At 29.7% G+C, this 20986-nt stretch overlaps 1 protein-coding gene and 1 long non-coding RNA gene across 4 annotated transcripts; one reads left to right on the forward strand and one right to left on the reverse strand.

The window, feature by feature from the left end:
• Positions 1 to 4513: 4513 nt before the first annotated feature.
• On the reverse strand, positions 4514 to 13957 carry LOC130672720 (protein yellow-like). Of its 3 annotated transcripts, none has more exons than XM_057477422.1 (6): positions 13813 to 13957; positions 9935 to 10202; positions 8808 to 8989; positions 8275 to 8732; positions 7101 to 7344; positions 4514 to 7033 (listed from the first exon to the last, which is right to left on the reverse strand). In XM_057477422.1, the coding sequence occupies exons 2-6, from the start codon at positions 10179 to 10181 to the stop codon at positions 6788 to 6790; spliced, it is 1377 nt and encodes a 458-aa protein (XP_057333405.1). In that variant the 5' UTR covers positions 10182 to 10202; positions 13813 to 13957; the 3' UTR covers positions 4514 to 6787. The 3 variants fall into 3 exon arrangements, with proteins under 3 accessions (XP_057333405.1, XP_057333407.1, XP_057333406.1); XM_057477424.1 differs by lacking the exon at positions 13813 to 13957 and adding an exon at positions 13644 to 13769; XM_057477423.1 differs by lacking the exon at positions 13813 to 13957 and adding an exon at positions 11612 to 11760.
• Positions 13958 to 19547: 5590 nt separating this feature from the next.
• Positions 19548 to 20025, forward strand: LOC130672723 (uncharacterized). The gene is made up of 2 exons (XR_008990761.1): positions 19548 to 19739; positions 19810 to 20025. It is a non-coding gene; the product is annotated as an uncharacterized LOC130672723 (long non-coding RNA).
• The last annotated feature ends 961 nt before the right edge of the window (positions 20026 to 20986 follow it).

Genomic DNA, 20986 nt, shown 5'->3' on the forward strand with positions numbered 1-20986 from the left:
CACCGGTATTTTTAACACCGATGTAATTTCATTTTTGCACCGGGCGGAGTTAAAACGAGTCCATTTTTAACACCGCTCTTTTTACAGTGTATAGGTTAGTAGTTAAAATAGAAATATATATTTTTTATATATTTGAAATATATTTTTTTAATGTTTTTATACATGTATTTTTTATTTGTTCTAAGATATATTTTTAATATATTTGAAATACATTTAAAACATATAAAATATATACGAAAATCGGCCAAAAGTTAGCTATTTAGAATATATTTTTTATACACGTTTTATATACATTTATATATTTATTATGTATTTTTTTTTATATGAAAAATATATTTTTTTTATATTTTAACATAAATTTTTTTTATAAATTTTTTTCATGGGGGAAGTTACTGTTTAAAATGATATTAAATGGTGAACACATTCTAAATTTTTAGTTATCAATTACTAATTTTTATAATTCATTTTTTTGCGTGTATAAATTTTTTTTTTAGATTTGAATCTGACGTATGCTTATATATCTGAATTTCTATTTAAAATAATGAATGTAAACAATTATTCAATTGAAAACCAATAAATAATGTTGATGTAATACATAACAAGTGTAAAAGATCTTATCACATGCAATTTAATGAATTAAAGAAAAAAAAATTAAATAATAATAATAAATAAATTTCAATCATTCAATACCAGACAAGTGTAGTTGCATTGTAATAGCAATCATTTGTATGGGAAAGTTTTTAAAAAATTATTTATTTCCGGTAGTCCATTTAGTTTTTTAATATTTAATTTTTTTCTATCTGGTATTATTATATATTAGTCAAGTATATTAAATAAAGGTCAGTAATTTGATTTTATCAAGAATTTCTTAAAGTTGCAATATTAAGTTTGTTTTCCCATAGTGTATACATATGTATATGTAGTATATATCCATAAATATTTTTTTACTTGAATTTAATTTTTTTAATAATGCAATCAGTAATTGCAATTGCGGGAGAATAATATTGCCAGCACCTCAGTGAATAACCGCTTTCTGCATATATGTATACATATATATGTCTTTTGCCATTGATGTTAACTATTATATCCGCGAACTCTTGGTAATTTATTCAATTACTGATCAACTTTTGTGATAGTGGGTGATATACCCCATGACTGGTCTAGACTAAAGTTATCCGATATTTCTCTATAACAATAATAATAACCGATACCAGAGCGCAAGAGCAATTTGACACAAGCTATTAAGTCTCACTGCGTAAACTATTGTAATTTTCTAATCCTTGGTTACACATTACTGCATATAAATAACTATTTTTTTTATGTCTTACTAGAAATTTGAGTTCTATTAATAGCTCGAAAATCTTATCTTATAGAGTAATACATAAACGCATTAATTCTTTTTTTTTTACGATAGATCACTTTATTTAACTTTTGTTATTTTTTCGAAGGAAATCTAAATTATAGTTCTAATTATAATTTTGTGTTCTGTTATTGTTTGTTCACAAAAAAGTTTTTAAACAATTAATTCTATTTTGTAAAAAGGCTCATGTCGTTAGTTTTGCAATTTATTTTTCAAGATACATTTATTTGGCGCGAGACACTACACTGTAAAAAATTTTTGGACTCGGTGTAGTGTAAATGACTCGGTGTAAAAATTTTGGTGTGAAAGTTACACTAAATATTGTGTTAAATAAGGTGTGAATTAAAAATTTTTACATCGTCCAGCGTCTAAATGTGAAATTAATGATAATTTTGCGTTAAGAAAAATAATATTCACTATAAAAAATTTCGGTGTAAAAATGGGCCCGGAGAACTTTACACGGCCGTGTAGTGTGAAATAACGGTGTAAAATTCTCTCGGTGTAAATTTTCCACCCGTGTAATTTTAACACGGTGTAATCTTTTTTTTACACCATTCCGTGATACTCATTGCAATTTTGATTAATGAGCAACAAACAATCATTGAATACTTTTAACTACTTAATCAATAACTACATTAATTTTATTTAGGGATTAAATAGTATTTTAAACATTTAAATATTTTTATGATTAATTTTCTTATCACAAAATTATCATAAATTATACGTTTAAACGTTTGGCGGTGTAAAAATTTTGAACTCACACTGCCTAAATTCTTACACCGAATTTGGTGTAATTTTCACACCAAAATTTTTACACCAAGGGATTTACACTACACTGGGTCCAAAAAATTTTTTACAGTGTAGTTAAAAATTTTCAATGATCATTCGTTGCTCATTAATCAAAATTATAACAAGTATCACGGAATGGTGTAAAAAAGTAGATTACACCGTGTTAATGTTACACGGATGGATAAGTTACACCATTATTTTCCACTGCACGACTGTGTAAAGTTCTCGGGGCCATTTTTACACCAAAATTTTTTACAGTACCGTTTCTTGATAAATAAATAAAAAAATAATATTTTCGGATTATTTGCCACATCATTACTCACTACAACATATATATATATGTATATATAGGTAGTGAATATTTTACTTCATTACTAAATCTTAAGATAACGCCTACATTGTGTCATCAGCCCAGACGACTTGTAACTCATTCTGAAATCTTCAACGTCGACTTTACCATGACACTGATAAACTTGCTTCCTAATTCAGTTTCACCATACAATAAATAATTAAACCAACAAACAGCCAACCAAATAAACCTAAATTACAAGACACTAGACACAAAAAATAAGTACAGTGAATACTCTCTAAAAATGAACTAGTGAAAATAAGTGAATATTCACTAATTCTGAGTACCAACCGAACCACTTTTTGAAATTAGTGGTTCGGTTTGCACTTGGAATTAGTGAATATTAACTTATTTTCAATAATTCATGTTTAGAGAGTATAGAAAAAAAAAAAATATAATAATGGATTATCAATTGTTGATTATGATAGATATATCTAATGATTCAATAAAAATAAATTGTTGGAAGTCATACAAGATAGTACGTAGCATAGAAGTAGTGTGTAGTAGTATAAGTGGTAGTAGATCAGATCAACCTGCGCAAGTCGGCGAGATCTGGATAGCAATCTTCGACACGCATTGCAAGCTTATCGAGTCACGCCAAGAGAGTTAAGTCTTACGTAGCTATTCCTCCGTGTGGAAGATAATGCCCCATCGATAAATATAATCTCCGTTGGGTCTCTGCTCCTTATTGCCACTGGCGATAGTTGCCACGACTGGTGTATATACGCACACATGGCATATACTGTTGAGTGTAACAACAACAATATCGACAATAACAACAACAACAACTACTACTACTACTACTGCTGCTGCTGCTATTACTAACCAGTGTTACTACTACACCTTCAAATACTATTCATATATTTTGAACACTCATGCAATCTTTATAATAATACTTTCTTCTTTACAATGTGATTCATTATGTACTTACCTATTTTTACATATTGCTAATACTTGAAGGTATTTATAGTTACAATTTTGATCCGGTAAAAAAAAATTTAGATCTATGTTGATCTACAGTACGCTGTAAAAAAATGGAGTAACTCCAGTCAGTATAGATGTAAAATATAAAAAAAATTAATATTTGAAACAATGAATAAGAAATTTACTACTTTCAACTACGAAACTTGAACCATTTACTGAGAATGTACACAGTAAAAAATATTGTGTATTTGTGAGGAAAACGGTTTGTGTTAAAAATTGTAGTGTGTTAAACTAACACAAAGTTTGTGTCACTTTATTTTGTAACATAAAAAATTTGTTATACACTCTTTATTAACACATTTTGTGTGTTACTGTGGACTTCTTTGCACCCTCTTGTGGCGATATTTCAACATAATCTTTGTGTTAAAAAGGGGTTACACAACGTTTGTGTCGAAATTTCAACACAAATTTCATGTCAACCGTTTTTAACACACAAACTGTGTTGATTTTACACGATATTTTTCACTGTGTATGAAGATAAATTGGGATAAATCGGGATGGATGAAGATGGGTGGAGATGGATGAGGATAATCATGGATTTTCCTATCCATTTCCACGATTATACCTCGCTTTCCGACGTCGGAAATCGCAAATTGCAAATCTCAAATTCGACTCCACCGTCCATCTCACCGAAAGTGGTGTTAAAATGACATCGCCGCTGGTGTAAATATTCTTTGCCGGTGTTGAAAAAATTTTACTTAGTGAAAATTTTTACTTACTCGATCACTACAATTAACACATTATTTTTATTAATTAATTAAATTATTAGTGATTGAAATGGCGGGTGTAAAGTTGTGCAATATTTAAATAATTTATGTATAACATAAATAATCATTTAAATAAGTACATCACAAAATCGAAATTCCCTCCAAATAATGTTCATTTAATGTTTATATTTTCCTGTCCGGAAAATGTATATATCTGTATATTCAGGCAAATTTGAATATATGAGACATATATTCAATTTTGCCCGTATATATCTCGGAAATATATTTTCGTGCGGGTTTTAAATGTAATACATTTTTTTTCTAATTTCTATACGTGGAACTTTTTTTTTACACCGATTTAACACCGTATAAACAGGTGTTATTTCATCGTAACGACACGCAGTGTTAAATTGAGTCCATTTTTAACACCGCTCTATTTACAGTTTAGATTTACGAAGATCTGATTTTTCCAAAAATTATGGCTTTATAGAAATTTAGACCATCCGTAGACGTCTGGCGCCCACGCACTCCGCGAACGAATTTTGAATCAAATCTAGACGCGAGAATAAATGTTAGATTCTAGTAGACACTGTCGGGTGAGGTGGCGACTATGGAATGTCTCGTAGGTCTCACAACTATCCGATAGGTAGTTACAGTAGCAATAGTGTCGTTATCATAAGTATACGGATTGTTATGTTAACAATATACAAGTAGCTATACTTCAGATAGTTCGAGAAACAATACTCTTTTCCGTGCACTTATTTCAACACGGATAACCTTAACACCAGAATAGTGTGAACTTACACCACAGTTTTTTTTTTACCGTGGATACTTCAATAGCATTATGGTATTGCCTCATTTTATCATACTCATTCTACATATGTGTGCATAAGAAAAAAAAATGTGACAGGATATTTTTTATTGAGTTTAATTTATTTTGATATGACGTTTATTGAGCCGTCTGATCTTTGTTGATCGTGCCGGTCTTAATGAACTCTAGACCGTTAATCTTAATATACAGAAGTGAATGTATAAATTGTAAGGTTACACACGCTCATGTTAAGCTAAGCATCAATATATCCTGTTAATCAACCTGCTATATATTAGTTTATTGCAGTCTATCAAAATTTTTCCGTTATCCATTGATTGGTAAACACATTTGATTTAAAATTAAATTTTTCCATAACACCTTTTTTTTTTATTTCAAATTTATCTTTATATTTAAATAAAATATATTTATAACTATGTGGGTGTTGAAAGCAAAAAGAGAGAGTTATAAATATTGTAGATCTAACCATCAAGATGAGAGCTCTTTTATTCTCAGTTTATACGATCTATCGATCTATCACGAATCTTTTTCTCTGCATTGCATAACAAAATACAAAACAAATGAAATATACACGTATGTATATATATATGTAGTGGACTTTTACGCACTTTACATGGCGATTCACTACTCCGGCGATGCTCGTTACCCACGAGAAATCTTACGATTAGCAAAGACAAGAGTCTCTTTGTCTGACAGTGTACATTTATTTAACCTAGCATTCTGTATAATATACTCTTATCGTACAGATTTTATGTTTAACTATTTTTATATATTATCGATAAAACGTATGTGTGGCCCTCTACGCAAGTTAGCTATTAAAAAAAAATTAACCTAAAAATATTCAAGTATTTAGGCCGGTAGTCATAACCAGGACTTACAGCTTAAGATCATCTTCCTCTATGCTAAATAACATTAAAGTCTTCTCAGAGAGTAAGTAGTCATTGGTTTTTACCCCCACCTTTTCAAAATTAGTCTAATATCACGTTATTGGTACACGTTAATATTAAAAGCCGAAAATTTCCGACGACGACTTACTCATTAGGAAGACTAGTTAAATATTTTTCTAAAGTCCTCCAGAGAGTGAGCCATCGATTTCACGTCTTCAGGGGAGAGGGGGTCAGAGTGGGCCCCTTAAGGAAAATAATTATAATATCATTAATTTTTTTAACGCGTTTACTTCTTTTCAGACCTTTGATACTTATTTTCACTTCATTATGCTGCGTCCATTAAAATTGAAAAATCGAAAATTAGGGGCAAAGTGGGCCCTCCAAAAAATTTTGGATTTGATATTAAAACGACGATTAAAGCGACGGAGAAGACAACAATCAAAGAAAAGGGAAAAAAAAGCAAATCAAAACGATTGGTGGATAATACGGATTGTATTTTTTGTGGCAAATTATACTCAGGATCTTTGGATCCATGGATTCAAGTGGTCAATGTAAAAATTGGGCCCATGATTCATGTGCCGGTGTTTACAACAAAGTTGTGCGAAGCCACACGTGTGTAAGAAATTTCGATAAGCTAATTATCCGTCCGAATTTATTGACGTATAGAAAATTTTACAGGGCCAACTTTGCCCCCAGAGGCCCACTCTGCCCCCCCTCTCCCCTTCTACACATTAATTTCACAAGCCTAAAATTTCCGACGATCCCCAATGATTATGAACTCTCTGGAAAGACTTTATACTGTTGAATTCCCCCTACGATAGACTCCCCATTCAGTAAATATTAAAAACTATGTGACGAACAAAAAAAAAAAAATTGTCATCATTAGTGGTAATATTGATAATGTTGGTTATTATTGGCTTGCAATCCTGATGGATTTCTATGTTGTTGCCTAGGATAAACATCATCTTGAGTTAGTGGCATACACTTTGTTCCGCTGATCAAATCTTCAACATAAGCAGCCTGGATACGGAAATTTGTTTCCGCTGAGTTTAGAGTCCCGGTCATTAGTTTTTGAAAACGTCCTGTTATAACCCAAATTTGATCTTTGCTGTTATTCGCTTTTACAATCTAAAAATAAATTTTAATAATTAACAAGTAAATAAATTTTATTACGAATATTCGAACGTAAACGTACCTTTAAACCCGATATAAATTGTAATGTTTTACTGTTAGTTACAGCAATATCGAGATTAGATCCGCCAAACTCAGGGTAACTTTTACTATTCCAACACCGAATTGCTGTGTCAGACATTGAACCGTAGAATAAAATTCCGTCATTGTTCATTGCTTCAGGGCCAGATTGTGTTGAACGTCGTTTGGGAAATGGTTTAAACGAATCTGCTTGATTATCGGGATGATTTAAAAACAAGGTCGAATTTCTAAAAACAAAAAATAAATCTAAATAATGACTAATTTTAACACTTCAGTGTTTCGGAGTCTTGAAGCTTCTCAGTGTATGTCAAGTAAAGAGAGTGCGAATCAAAAAGCGTCGTGGGTTCGGATCCCTAGTAGCATTGTCTTAGAGAAGTTACTTGACGAATGCCCTTCAGCAAGTTTCTTACAGTAGATTTAAACAAGACTTGAAGATGATGTGTATCATAAGTATACTTGCCAAAGATTTCATCAAATCTGACTTAAGATTCTTCTTAAAGACTTACGGAAATCTGTAGAAACAGTCTGCACTAATTCTTAACCAATATGTCCACTATATATCAATGTTAGGTTAGATTTGCTTGAGATATCGAGTTTCTTTTTCTCCGAATCACTTCGAGCTCAACGCACAGCACCTATAGCTGACCCTATATTGGTCCTAATTTGAATTTAAAGTGGTACAAATTAATAAAATTATTACTCGATAAAATTGTATCGAATATTTAGTGAGCACCACTAAATTTACTGGACTAATGCTGAATAGACGGCTTACGAAGTAACGAAGTAAGGGTGGCCATGTCCAAGTATCTTAAGCAATTCTGCAGCAAGTCTGAGCTATAGCGTTTTAAGCAAGTATCTTGTCTTAAGTAAGTATTACTAAGGATTCACTGAACGTATCTTACGGAAGTATCTTGCCTCAGACTTGTTGCTGAAGTCTGATGATACAGATTTACGTAATTTACGTAAGACTTCCTTAAGAATGCTACTAAGAATGCGTGCAATGTTAAAATAGAAGTATTACTGTGTGTCCATTTCCACTCATTTGAACCCTACTTTGTGTACAGTAACAGTGCCGTAGTTAAAATTGTTTACATAGCTAAGTCTAATATATTGAAAGAAAATAGTCCATTTTTAATAATGATAATTTTCAAACGTACCTAATAATGGACGTAGGCACATAACTCTCAACAACACTCGCCAATGAATGGAAATATAAAGTTCTGTCGCCGGCGGTTGTAAGTGGCCCTAAAGTCATTCCAAAAATACCATCCATGAGATCAAAACTTTCCCCAGCAATAGTGAACCTTCCGTATTCTGGATACGGATAAAACAAGTTATTTTGTATGTTCCATGATTGTTTATTTTTGTGATCGTAAACAATTAACTGAAATTCAGAAACATCAGCGATATAAACAAATGTGTTGGAACATTGGCCTCGTATATCAACAACTGGAGTTATTAACAATGATTCACTTTTCATAACGTTATCAGGAAATTGGTAACGTGATATTAATCGGTCGGTTGTTAAATCAAATATAAACAATTGGGCAGGACATTTTCGTTCTTCAAGTAGTCTTCCAGTATCCAACACCCATAATCTACCGCATTCATCGATCTGGGAAATAATTTTTGGATGAATTTTGTTGAATTGCTTTATAATTTGAATTTTAATTGGTTATTTTATGCATACTTTAATGCGGTATACGCTGGTGATATGACTACAGTATCCTGGTTGATTTAGTTCCCAATTGGGGTAAGGAGCAATAAGAGGATTACCATTAGATGTTAGATTTGAAACATATCCAAGAGTTATTGGTACACCTTCTTGAAAACGGGGTATTGTTACAAATACTCGTGGTCCCATTGGACCAACTGTAACGAAAATTCTTATTTTGTAAATGTTCACCTGCAGTCTCTAAGAAAATATGGGGTGTGAGACATCCCAAATAGTACAACTGTTTCGAAATTTTGCACAAAAACTGAAGCTAATTTATTGCACACCGCAAGCGCGAAAGCGAATTTATGAATGGTTTTTTTCCGACTATTTTACTCACAAAATTATTTCTACACACTTTTAATTACACCAAAATAGGCCAAATTGTATACTAGCATAAAGAGAATTTATGAAAAAACAATTTGAACCTAATATTAAGTCGATTCGTTATTTTATTAGTTTAAAATAAAATATTTTAACTCAAGAAACCAGTGCTGTCTATTGTTACGTATGAAACTTCGCAAACACGATAACTCTTCGTAGACACCATTAATCGACATAATTTTTTTTTATTATCTTTGTATTTTTTATCACAAGAACTCTTATGAAAAATCATTATCTAAATCTTTTTAGTTTAATTGTAATTAATTAAAAACGTAAAACTGATTATTCCCGAAAAATTTAGCTGCCATTTTTATTTTTACTGTTGTTATTATTTTTTTTATTTTTTCTCTCCATCAACTACTGGCAGCAGCACTAGCGTAGCAGTATAGGTTTAAAAAAAAGAGCGACATCTAAGACAAAAAGGCGGGATATTTAAAAAAAATGTTAATTGAAAAATATTAAACTGAAAATAAAAAATAAAAAAATTAAATTGATAATTTATAAGTTGAATAAAAATTCATAATAAAAAAAAATTAATTAAAATTATAAAATAAAAGTAATGATTAAAAATTAAATGAGCGATTGAGGTGCACTTTTGGATTTACCAACATTTTTTTTTTTGAATTGGCAAAAATTTGATTTGAGTATAAAACGAATTAAAAATAAAACGTTGTTCCACTCTCTCTTAAATGAATAAATAAAAAAATAATTTAACATACCATCAGAAGCATCAACATCTATCGGAAAAGGAGCACCAGGAATAAAATTTCTATTTAAAATTGCCTGTTCTCTTGTCAAATCATTTGGAAATAAAAAGTCTAACGATTTCCATGAATAAATTAGACGCAAATTTTTATAATTTAAATTTCCATTTCCATTGAAATTATTATTTGCTTGTTGTTGATAATAAGCCGCACAGCAAATAATATTTACACCGATAAAAATAATTACTTTCCATGAATTCATATTTCGTAAGAAATTTTATATCTAAAAAAAAAAAACAACCCATATATAATCATTCATATTCGATACTTTAAATCTATTTATCAAAACTGCGTATTTCCGCAAAATGATAAATATGTTAAATATCAAAAGTCATTTAAATAAATCACTCAATAAGAGTATTTATATGTAATTATAATGAATATGCAACTGTTGATTTATAAAGAATTGATCAATGAATAAAAAAATTTTTTTTATTTAAGATAATAAATTATGAATTATTATTATTATCATTATTATGATGGCTATTATTATTGTTATCAGACGATGACCTTGAAAGAGCGTTAATTGAGAAAGGAGGATTTACTACTGATCGTAAAACATACTTTAATGTACCAGTAGGTCAAGGTTATGTATGCATGTATGTCTGTATATGTATATTATTAATCCAGTTTGTTAAGTGTTGACTTTCACAGTTTTACTTAATATAAATACTCATTAATTTATTATATTATCAGTTTGAATAATTTTAATCATAATACGTATAAATATATAAATAAAAATAATCTATTAGATAGATAAGACAATTAATTTTAATTAATTACCACAAATTATCACTATTCCCTAGAAAAATGAATCATGTATGCCCATATATGAAGCATATGTGAAAATTGGCCATATATGCTCTATATATGCAATATATACTCCATAAATGTCATATATGATTTATATATGCTTCTTATATATATCAGTTACCGAGCATATAAAACATTGGTCGTATATGAAGCATACATGGATCATATATGATTTATATAAGGTTCATATATGATTTCTATAAGGTTCATATATGAATCATGTGCTTCATATATTGTCATATATGGGTATTGTTGATTACGGAGAATCTGAATTGGCCATTTATATCATATATGATCCATGTATGACTTATATATGCTTCATATATCGAGTACATAAAACATTGATCGTATGTGAAGCATATATAGATTATACATGATTCATATGAACTTATAGCCGAACTAAAAAAGTATATATCCGGGATATATACGGGCAAAACTGAATATATGTCTCATATATGCGGCATATATTCAGATTTGCCCGAATATATACGGATATATACTTTTTCAGTTCGGGTATGATCATATATGAAAATATGTGATTCGTATATCCTCCATATATGTGGTCAATTTTTATATATGTTTATATACGGTTAGTTTTATTATTAGAATCATTAACACAACTTAAAAAACATACTCGTCATTGCTCGCAATGTCAATGATCCGAACTTTGATTACCAATACCTCGAATTAGAGATGGTCAATCGACTTCAAATTTTGATGATAATTGTATGTTAATACCTTCAATGAGCATACAAAATTTCAAAATTTTCTAATATTATGCTTATCACCCGACAACTACTTTAAATAACTAATACTTACGTTCTATCTTTGCCTTTAAATAAATAGAAATATATCAATTAATTAATTCGAATTAATAAGTATCAAAATTAGGTTTTATTTAATTTTGAAATTATAAAATATTCACTGTAGGGTACGGTCGTGCAGACGGTCACTGAGAAACTGACTAAGAATTCGATGAGAACCGGATGAAATTTAATGATTATCTTCTTCAGTTTTCCAGCGTGTGCGTAACGTATATGTACTTATAAGTATCTACATATACTAATTTCATTGGTATCAATGTCCGTTTATTTTTTACATAATTACATACAAAAGGTATTTTACCTGCTTTATTTAATTTTTTATTTTTTTTATTCAAGCGAAGACGTTTGAGTGATTATAATATTTTTCATCTCAACAAAAATATAAATTTTATCAATCGAATATCCTGAAACTGACAAATTAAACAAAAAAAAAATCAATTGATGACCGTTATAAATTAGTTTAATTATTTTTAATTAGCTACGGTTATAATTTTTTTAAATCTTAAATAATTTTTCTTTTCATTAAAAATTTTTTTCGAGTCGGACATTGCTCAGTTTATTAAAATAAATAATTTGTTAAAAGCAGCAATAATTAATGACGTTAACAAAAATTAATTATTAAACCATTGAATGTTTTTGATTACTTAATGATTTTATTATCAGTGAATTTCAGAAGTTTATCTCTGTACAAAGTTTATCATTGCGCTTCAATTAAATTTATTTTATAAACTTTATAGTAGAAACAAATTTATGTATGAATTAAAAATGAAATCGTCATTGATAAGAAATTTTTTTTCATCTTAAAACAAATTCATGTTTATCATTCTTGTTTACGATAAATTACAAATTGACATGATTATTATAATAATCATTATTATAGATTAAAGGTATAGCATCAAATTGAACGCGAAAAAAACGAGTCTCGAAAATATTATAATATTTAATGTAATTTTATTTTAGTAAGGAGTACTAGTGCACATCAACAAATTCATTATTTTTACTATTTATTACGAAATATATAGTAAAAACCACAAAATAGTAATTGATATTATTCTGTCTGAAAAATGACTATATAATAATTACTTTATATATTACTTATATTACTAATTCATTTGAATACACTGTAAAAAGAGCAGTGTTAAAAATCGACTCGATTTAACACGGTGTGGTGTTAAAATGAAATAACATAGGTGTAGGATGTGAAATTTCGCAGTAATAAAATACTACACTGGAAAAAATAATCAGTAGCAGCTACCGATTGGCGATCGGTAGTCGCTACCGATTATTTTGGTAACGGCTACCGATTATTCGGTAACAGCTACCGATTATTTCGGTAACAGCTACCGATTATTTCGGTAGCCGTTAACGATTGAGATCGCCAATCGGTAGCTGCTACTGATTATTTTTTTCAGTGTGGTGTTAAAATGGTGTAAAAAAAAATCCATGTATAGAAATTCGAAAAAAAAATAGGTTGCCTAACGTTTCATCCGCAGACCTTAAATCGGCGACGTTGTAAATCGGTAATGAGCCATTTTTTCAAAGGTTTTGTGGGTGTGTAATTACAATAGTATATTAACACACTCACGCTTGCAATGGTAGTGAATAAATTAAATGAGTAAATAAAGTAAATAAATTATTATGAAATCGCGGATTTAATGTCTGCGGGCAAACATTCGTGATACCAAAAAATGTATTACCATATAAAAAAATATAAAAATTTAATGAATATTATCCGGAGGAAATTTCAATTTTGCTACGTATTTATTTGAATAATTATTTATGTTATACGTAATTTATTTAAAAATTGCACAACTTTACGCCCGCGATTTCAATCACCAATAATTGAATGAATTAATGAAAAATACTGTTCAACTGTAGGGATCGGGTAAGTAAAAGTATTCACAAAGTTAAATATTTTTAACACCGAGAAATATTTTAACACAGGGAAATTTTTTTAACACCGGTAAAGAATATTTACACCAGCGGCGGTGTTATTTTAACACTGAAAACTTTAACACCTACATTACCTGGATTTACCCCGATTTTTTTTACAGTGTGTAGTCAAATTTATTAATTTATCTTATATTTATTGGCATCCTCAAACTATGAAGATAACACTATTAACATATATCTAAGGAAAGTCTCCTATATTTTTTTCCGCGTATCAATAAAAATAAATAAAGTTTTAAACTGTACCTCGAAAAAATTAACGTAACTCACAGTTCGACTGTCAAACTTGAACTAACGTTAGAAAAATATAATAATATACATAAATTTATTAGTATCGATGAAGTAATATTGACGATAACCAGGTGCTATTTAAAAGACACGCATTATTCATGCAAGTATATATATATATACCAATAACCTTACGATAATAAGTAACCATCACTATTATGAAATATTAACAACGTTGTCTATGTAGAAAATTCAGTTAAATAATTTTTAACATTAGAATATTAATTATTTTTATTTGATGATGAATCACGTTGTTTAAATATTTTAATAATTTTATACAAATTGTATAAATATATAGACATTGAAACTACATTAACTATTGTCTCAACTGTTATTCAATTGATGTTTAGTGATTGACACCTATTTTTTTTGGACCACGAATTTTGGGTCGAAACGTCTTCTGTTTTTGATTCCACATTAATTTAAAATAAATTTCTTCCAGTTTGACAGTAGTTTTAGATTGTCTCTGGAATGTTTTTTGTTATTGATAATTTATTACTTATTTTTTTTCCAAGGTCAATGTCATATTATGTAATAATACAAGACAAATTAAGTATAGAATTGGGCCTTAAGAAGTCCCAGTTAATTCAAATCATATTTAAATTTTATTTTAAAATCAATCTCAATGACAATCATAACAATGAATATGTGCATAGTAATATATATATAAATAAATAGATGTAATAAAATTATACGGGCACGTCATTATTAGTTATCATGGATCTAAATTTCTATTGAATTAAATTCAAATCCTCGATGGACCGCCACCTGGTGATATGCGGGTTCAAAATTGACGGCCAACGTGAGAAAATAAAAACATTTTAATATTTTTTAAATCAAATTGATATTTTACAAAATATTTTTTTTTTTATTGTATTATATACGTCAGTAAGTAGAACTGAGTACTGTAGTTATAAATAACAACTACAGCGAATTGGCAAAAAAAATAAGCGGGATGATGATGATGAGGATGATGATCGTATATGACGCGTGCCAATACAATCGACCCTTTACAAAGAAAATCACGACTGACTCAGTCCCACGCTATATAATAATACAAAGACACGTGTTTCATTCAACTGAACCTGCACTGGTACTGACAACCCGTGTGATTTTTCTCAGTCTCTTTTATATAATGCCACTATAAGCCCGTACCAATTTTTATCATAAGTACATAAATAGTGTAATTTAATTAAAATCCTTAAAAACTTGAATTATTTAAAAAAATAATTCATTTATTCAAACATTAGACTATTATTAATACAGAAAAAAACGATGTTCCCATATAAAAAAAAAAAAAAATCAGCCCATTATTGGGTCGTGAATGGCTGCCAATTTACAAGCATCGGCCGAAGATCGGCTAAATATCGGATGATAACAGTATGCCAAGCATTGGCCAATCGTGGCAATCAATCATCGACCAAAGCTTGGTATCAAGAGCACTCGATCAAACCGTTGGCCAACGAACGGCAGTTAATTGAGCGCTGTTTTTATAAGCAAAAAGACGGCTGCCAATGATTCACCATGCACGGGCCAGTATAGTTAGCCATTTATTGGCCAATCATTACAAACCAGGCATTGGCCGATCTATGGGAAAATTTCGAAGCTCGATGACTTTGTATGCCCTATCCAAAAATTCCCATAGAATCCACTCAACTGCAACAAAAACCGCATAGAATTCTATAGACTGTATTGGTTTCTATGCGGTTTTTGTCGCAGTTGAGTGGATTCTATGGGAATTTTTGCATAGGATGGGTTACTTGGACTAAGACAAATTTTCCACAGGACAGGGGAAGTTTAATTTTTTCTACATGGACTCCGATGTAGATCTATCGGAATTATTTGATTAATAAAGAATCATTCGATTCGCACTGGCTGCGCATCGACTCAAAATGGAATCCGCATTAATTCCGCAAATTTTTTACAGTATACTCGATCGAAAAATTCAATTTTTTGATATAATGAAAGTATAAAATAATAATTCTTACATTCGTCATCCATCAAAATGACGATGAGCAATAGAAGAATGAATCGCAGTTAATTTACTCTACGAGGGTTGATGACGTGTAGAATAAAAGTTATAATAATAATAATAATAGTAACAGATAAGGTATATATTCTGTAGGGTGGTATTGAACAACGAGCTTCCGATTGAGACGAGTGGCTGACTCGTGTCTCATGTTTAAGATTCATTTTATCTGAATTCGTTTATCATGTTCTTCTTTTCTTCCGTTTATATATTTTATATATTATTATCTAAGTCCATAGACAAAACTGTGACTCATCTTGCCGGATATGTGTGTCATGAAAAGAATTTCTAGACCATTTCATAAATTTACATAGAGTACTATGGATTTAATAATGCGAAAACATAATTTATAGCAGTATTTATAATAAATGTTCTCAAGCTATACTATAAAAAATTTCTAAACTTGGTGTAAAGTAAATTACTCGGTGTGAAAATTTTAGTGTGAAAATTACAATAAATCACGTGTTAAATTTAGGTGGTGTGAATTCAAAATTTTTACACCGTTATTTTACACTTCATGGCCGTGTAAAAGTTCCCGGGAGCCATTTTTACACCAAATCTTTTTACGCTGTACACTGTAAAAAATTTTGAGTCCGAGGTGTAGTGTGAACGATTTGGTGTTAAAATTTTCAATACTATTGGTGTGAAAGTTACACAACTTACGGTGTTAAATTTTGGACCGTGTGAATTAGAACATTCACACCGCCAATGGTGTAAATGTATAAGTTCACTATTTAAAACTCTCGATTACTTCAACACTAGATATTTAATTTTAAATTACACCCAATACCGTGTTAAATTTAAGTGGTGTGAATTAAAAAGTTTTACACCGTTATTTTATACTTCACGATCGTGTAAAGTTCCCGAGAGCCATTTTTACACCAAATATTTTTACGGTATACACTGTAAAAAACTTTGAGTCCAAGGTGTAGTGTGAACGATTTGGTGTTAAAATTTTCAATACTACCAGTGTGAAAGTTACACGACTTATGGTGTTAAACTTTGGACCGTGTAAATTAGAACGTTTACACCACCAATGGTGTAAATGAATAAGTTCACTATTTTAAACTCTCGATTACTTTGACACTAGATATTTAATTTTTATTTTACAAAAATCTACACCAATAATAAAAGTGATATACTAGTGCTGTGACCTATATATGATTTGATAATTTTTAACTATCGATTATATTATCGGACAATATTCAGCTAATAACACCAAACGGTGGGAAAGAAAACGCTCATTCCGTGTTGAAAGTACACCGCTTGATATTTCACACCAAGATAATTTCACACCGCCAATTCACACCGAGCAAATCGTGTACAGTTATCGAGTACCGCTTTCACACCAAAAATTTTTTACAGTGTAATATTTATTTAACTATTGATATTTATTACTATGATTCAAATAAATTTAATCGCATTGTTTAGAATTAGGAAAGCTAATGGTTCGTTGTTAAAAAAAATAAAATAAAGTCTTTCGGGGCTAGACATTATTTATGGTTAACTCCCAGTGGAATTGAATAATTGTTATGATACATATGTTTCGTGTACTCTTATGTTGTATAGATATAATTTATAAAGAGATAATATAACGAAGAGAAAGATTCACGAGCTAGTCACGTGTGGGAAAGATATACAAACTAGTGGTTTTACTGTCAAACGTTATTAGATCAAAAGGCTCAATAAAAAAGGGTGGGTATGCCTACTTATCAAGTTACTATAAGGGTTCCCTTGTATTTTATTTATTTATTTTTTTTCTCTGTAATTTTTATCGGATTATAATACATCATTTATTTAACATCACACGGTAAAAATTTTATTTTGTATGAAATGATTTTTAAGAAAATTTAAAATAAATTTTAAATGAGAATTTTCTCCATTTAAAAACGAGCCTTATTTCATATCATGACTATACACTAACATGTATCACAAGATATGTATGTATGAAACTTTTTATATATATTAATTGGAAAATCTACCTTCCATTCCAGCTGCCGAATGGCCTTTTTTATATGATCATTTGTTTGACAATTCCTGTCCTATCGGATTTCACTCATATTATTCTTTGAATATATTTACACTGATATCGATTTATTATTAGAGTATTTTTGTTTTTATTTTAAGGAAAAACTTATTAATTAAACATTATAATAAAGATATTCCCTTACATATATAATAATTCTGAAATTTGTCTCTTATCACGGACACCGTGAGTGACTGAGCGCGATCTCGCGGCGATTTCCGAACTACTCAAGCCCTGCGGCCTAGCTACGGTGACTTCCCCTTCCTCCGTTTATAATACTGTGTCACATATTTATTCTTTAGTATCAGGCCAGTAAAAATTGACGTTTGTTTTTGGTAAACTTTGCACTAAACTACCGATCCAATTTTTCTTTTTCTCTCTAAGGATTAGGATCACTTCAGTATAAAATCACAAAATGCTGACAGATTTCAGTGGAGCTTCAGGCGCCATCTTGAAAAAACGTTTTTGGCCCATATTTCGAAAACTATGCACTTTAGGGCAAAAGTCATAGAGACCATTGTTGTAGAGAATAAAATTTCACATCTTTTGTTTCCCATAAACTTTTATGTGAAACTTACCGCTTACGATTTATGTCTCATTTAATGAACAGGTTTTTTTATCTTGGCCGATAAATCTTATAACATTGGATTAATCAATAAAATAGATCAATCCTTTTTATTACGTTTAAGATATTACGATATTAAAACCATTAACTAATCAACGTCATAATACAAATATACAAAAATAACATTATTAATTAACACAAGTGTCTAGAATTCTTTATAACGTTGAATATTAATTTTGTATTAGAATTACTTTTTTATTTTTTCACAGTGTATACATTATTTCAGATGTATATGAACTTATCCAAGTGAGAAGTTGTATACATTTATATTTAATATGTGACGTCAAAAGAATGACGAGTGTGTCAATAGAATAATAATAAAGAATTGAATTGAGAGCAAATAATAGAAGAATAATTTTTTATATATTTTTTTTTTTCATTTATGACATTCAAAATGTTACGTTATGATTAGTGTAGCTTGTAAATAATTTGAAAGTATGAACTATTGACATTGTAACACGTAAGATCATTAAAGTTTAATGCTTCACTGATTTAACTACATTACTTTTGTATAAATTTATATGAAAGGAATGTAGATTAGTTTTTATATATATATATACGTTTATTAATTTTTTGAATGAGAAAATTATGTTTTAAAATTTTTATTTTAATTCAAAGGTCATAGTTTCTGTGTAATTATTTATTATTGTTCGACATCATCATTTATGTCATTTATAATTTTAATTATTCCTGAAATTGGGAAATGCGAGCAAAACGGGACCGCTAAGGAAATAATGGATTTTAGTGCATCTGAATCCGGTAAAAAGAATTTTTCGAAATTTTTAGCGTGGTCCGTTTTGCCCATTCTTCCCCTACTATATTTATTATATAATATGAATATTAAATGAAACGATGATTCACATTTTTTATTGTGGAAAAAAAAATTATTATCGGAACACACGCACATAAAAATTTTATTTTACAACAATCTGATAAAAATGAATCACTAAACTATTAAGTTATATATATATATATATATATATATATATATATATACATATTGCTGACGATTTTTGTATCGGTTATAACGTTAAAGCACACAGACGATTGTTTGAAAAATTTTAAAATTTCAGAAGCTCGTGAGTTTTAACATTTTTGCAAAAATGATGAATAAAATTCCGCTAATTCTTTGCGTTTCATTATTTCTCATGATAATGGCGAGTGCTGATATAGATCTCGATTACTGTACACCATTGGGTCATAAGGTATGTTTATTGAAATTATATAAGTCTGTCGTTAATTCTGTGATAATTGAATAATTAATTTTTGGTTCAGTGTAAGGAAGAAATTTCATGCTGCCAAAATGAAACATCTCAGAATTTGGGATCTGAGACATTTTCCAGCATTGACTGTAATTATAGAGTTGAGAACTCGGCACGGATATGTGTGGAAATTATTCATTATTATACTTAAGTGACACTTGTTGATTATAATAATCAAATATGTTTACATGTTTTCTTAAACAATAAACATTTGTTTGAATAATTCAAATATGTTCATTTTATTGGTCTTAAAAAAATACAAAAACTTGATGGTTACCTTCAAAAAATTTTACGAATTTAAATATAATTTTTGATATATCGGGATTAAAAAATTTTTTTCAAGGGCATTTTGAAGCTAAAAAATTATTAGTTTAGTATCCAGATTAAAAAATAAATTTTGTATTTAATGTTTAGTAATAAATATATGAAATATGAGTAATTCGTGCGCTTAAAATAAAAAAATCAAGGTGACTTTGATGACTAATTGCGTTCAATTTTTTAAGTGCAAAACTTATCAACTTTGTCGCATGCAATTGGCGGAAAAGTTATAAAATTTTACATCGACTTAAGACGTCATTTTTTTTTTACATTAAAAATGATGGATTTGAAAAAAAAGTTTTAACCCCATGACCTCATGAAGCCTTTTTGGTGTGCCCTTGATTTCAAGTAGTTCCCACAGGTCCATTTGTAAGTCGAAAAAACATATTGTGGCTGTTGACAAAAGCCATAGGGGGTCTGTGAGTACTACTGTTGTGTGTTGAACCAATAGTTTATATACATATATATCTACACCCATATATGCAAGTGAATCATTAAATCGTGTGTCGATCGTTACCCTCATATCCAATACAGTTATATAGATAATAGGCAACGAGGTGCTGAGAAAGATAATGTTGCATTGGACGAATATAAATAAAACTAGAAGTCCGTGTGAGTTTAGTAGGAGTATTGTATTTTGTATGGTATTCACTGACAACCACCATCATGAGTATCCCTCGAAATATAAATGCGGTCCACCCTCGGTCGTCCCTCGTGTCAGTGGATTCGAATCATCCACCATCAGTTATCCACATAGATATATATATATATTTATATGTATATATGTGTGCACATGAAGGTTATGGGATGAACAAGCGGGTGGGAAACCATGACCGCTATCTCATTACCAGTCACTACCGTTCCCATGGGTA

Source organism: Microplitis mediator, chromosome 8 (assembly GCF_029852145.1).
Source record: "Microplitis mediator isolate UGA2020A chromosome 8, iyMicMedi2.1, whole genome shotgun sequence".
NCBI lineage: Eukaryota > Metazoa > Arthropoda > Insecta > Hymenoptera > Braconidae > Microplitis > Microplitis mediator.

What these genes read in the sequence shown, in the direction of transcription:
- LOC130672720 (XM_057477422.1), bottom strand. Translation starts at nt 10,181, where the DNA reads ATGAATTCATGGAAAGTAATTATTTTTATCGGTGTAAATATTATTTGC. An exon ending in AGATGTTGATGCTTCTGATG is followed by an intron (nt 8,990 to 9,934) that starts GTATGTTAAATT and finishes TTTTCGTTACAG; the next exon opens with TTGGTCCAATGGGACCACGA. An exon ending in AATTTATATCGGGTTTAAAG is followed by an intron (nt 7,034 to 7,100) that starts GTACGTTTACGT and finishes ATTTATTTTTAG; the next exon opens with ATTGTAAAAGCGAATAACAG.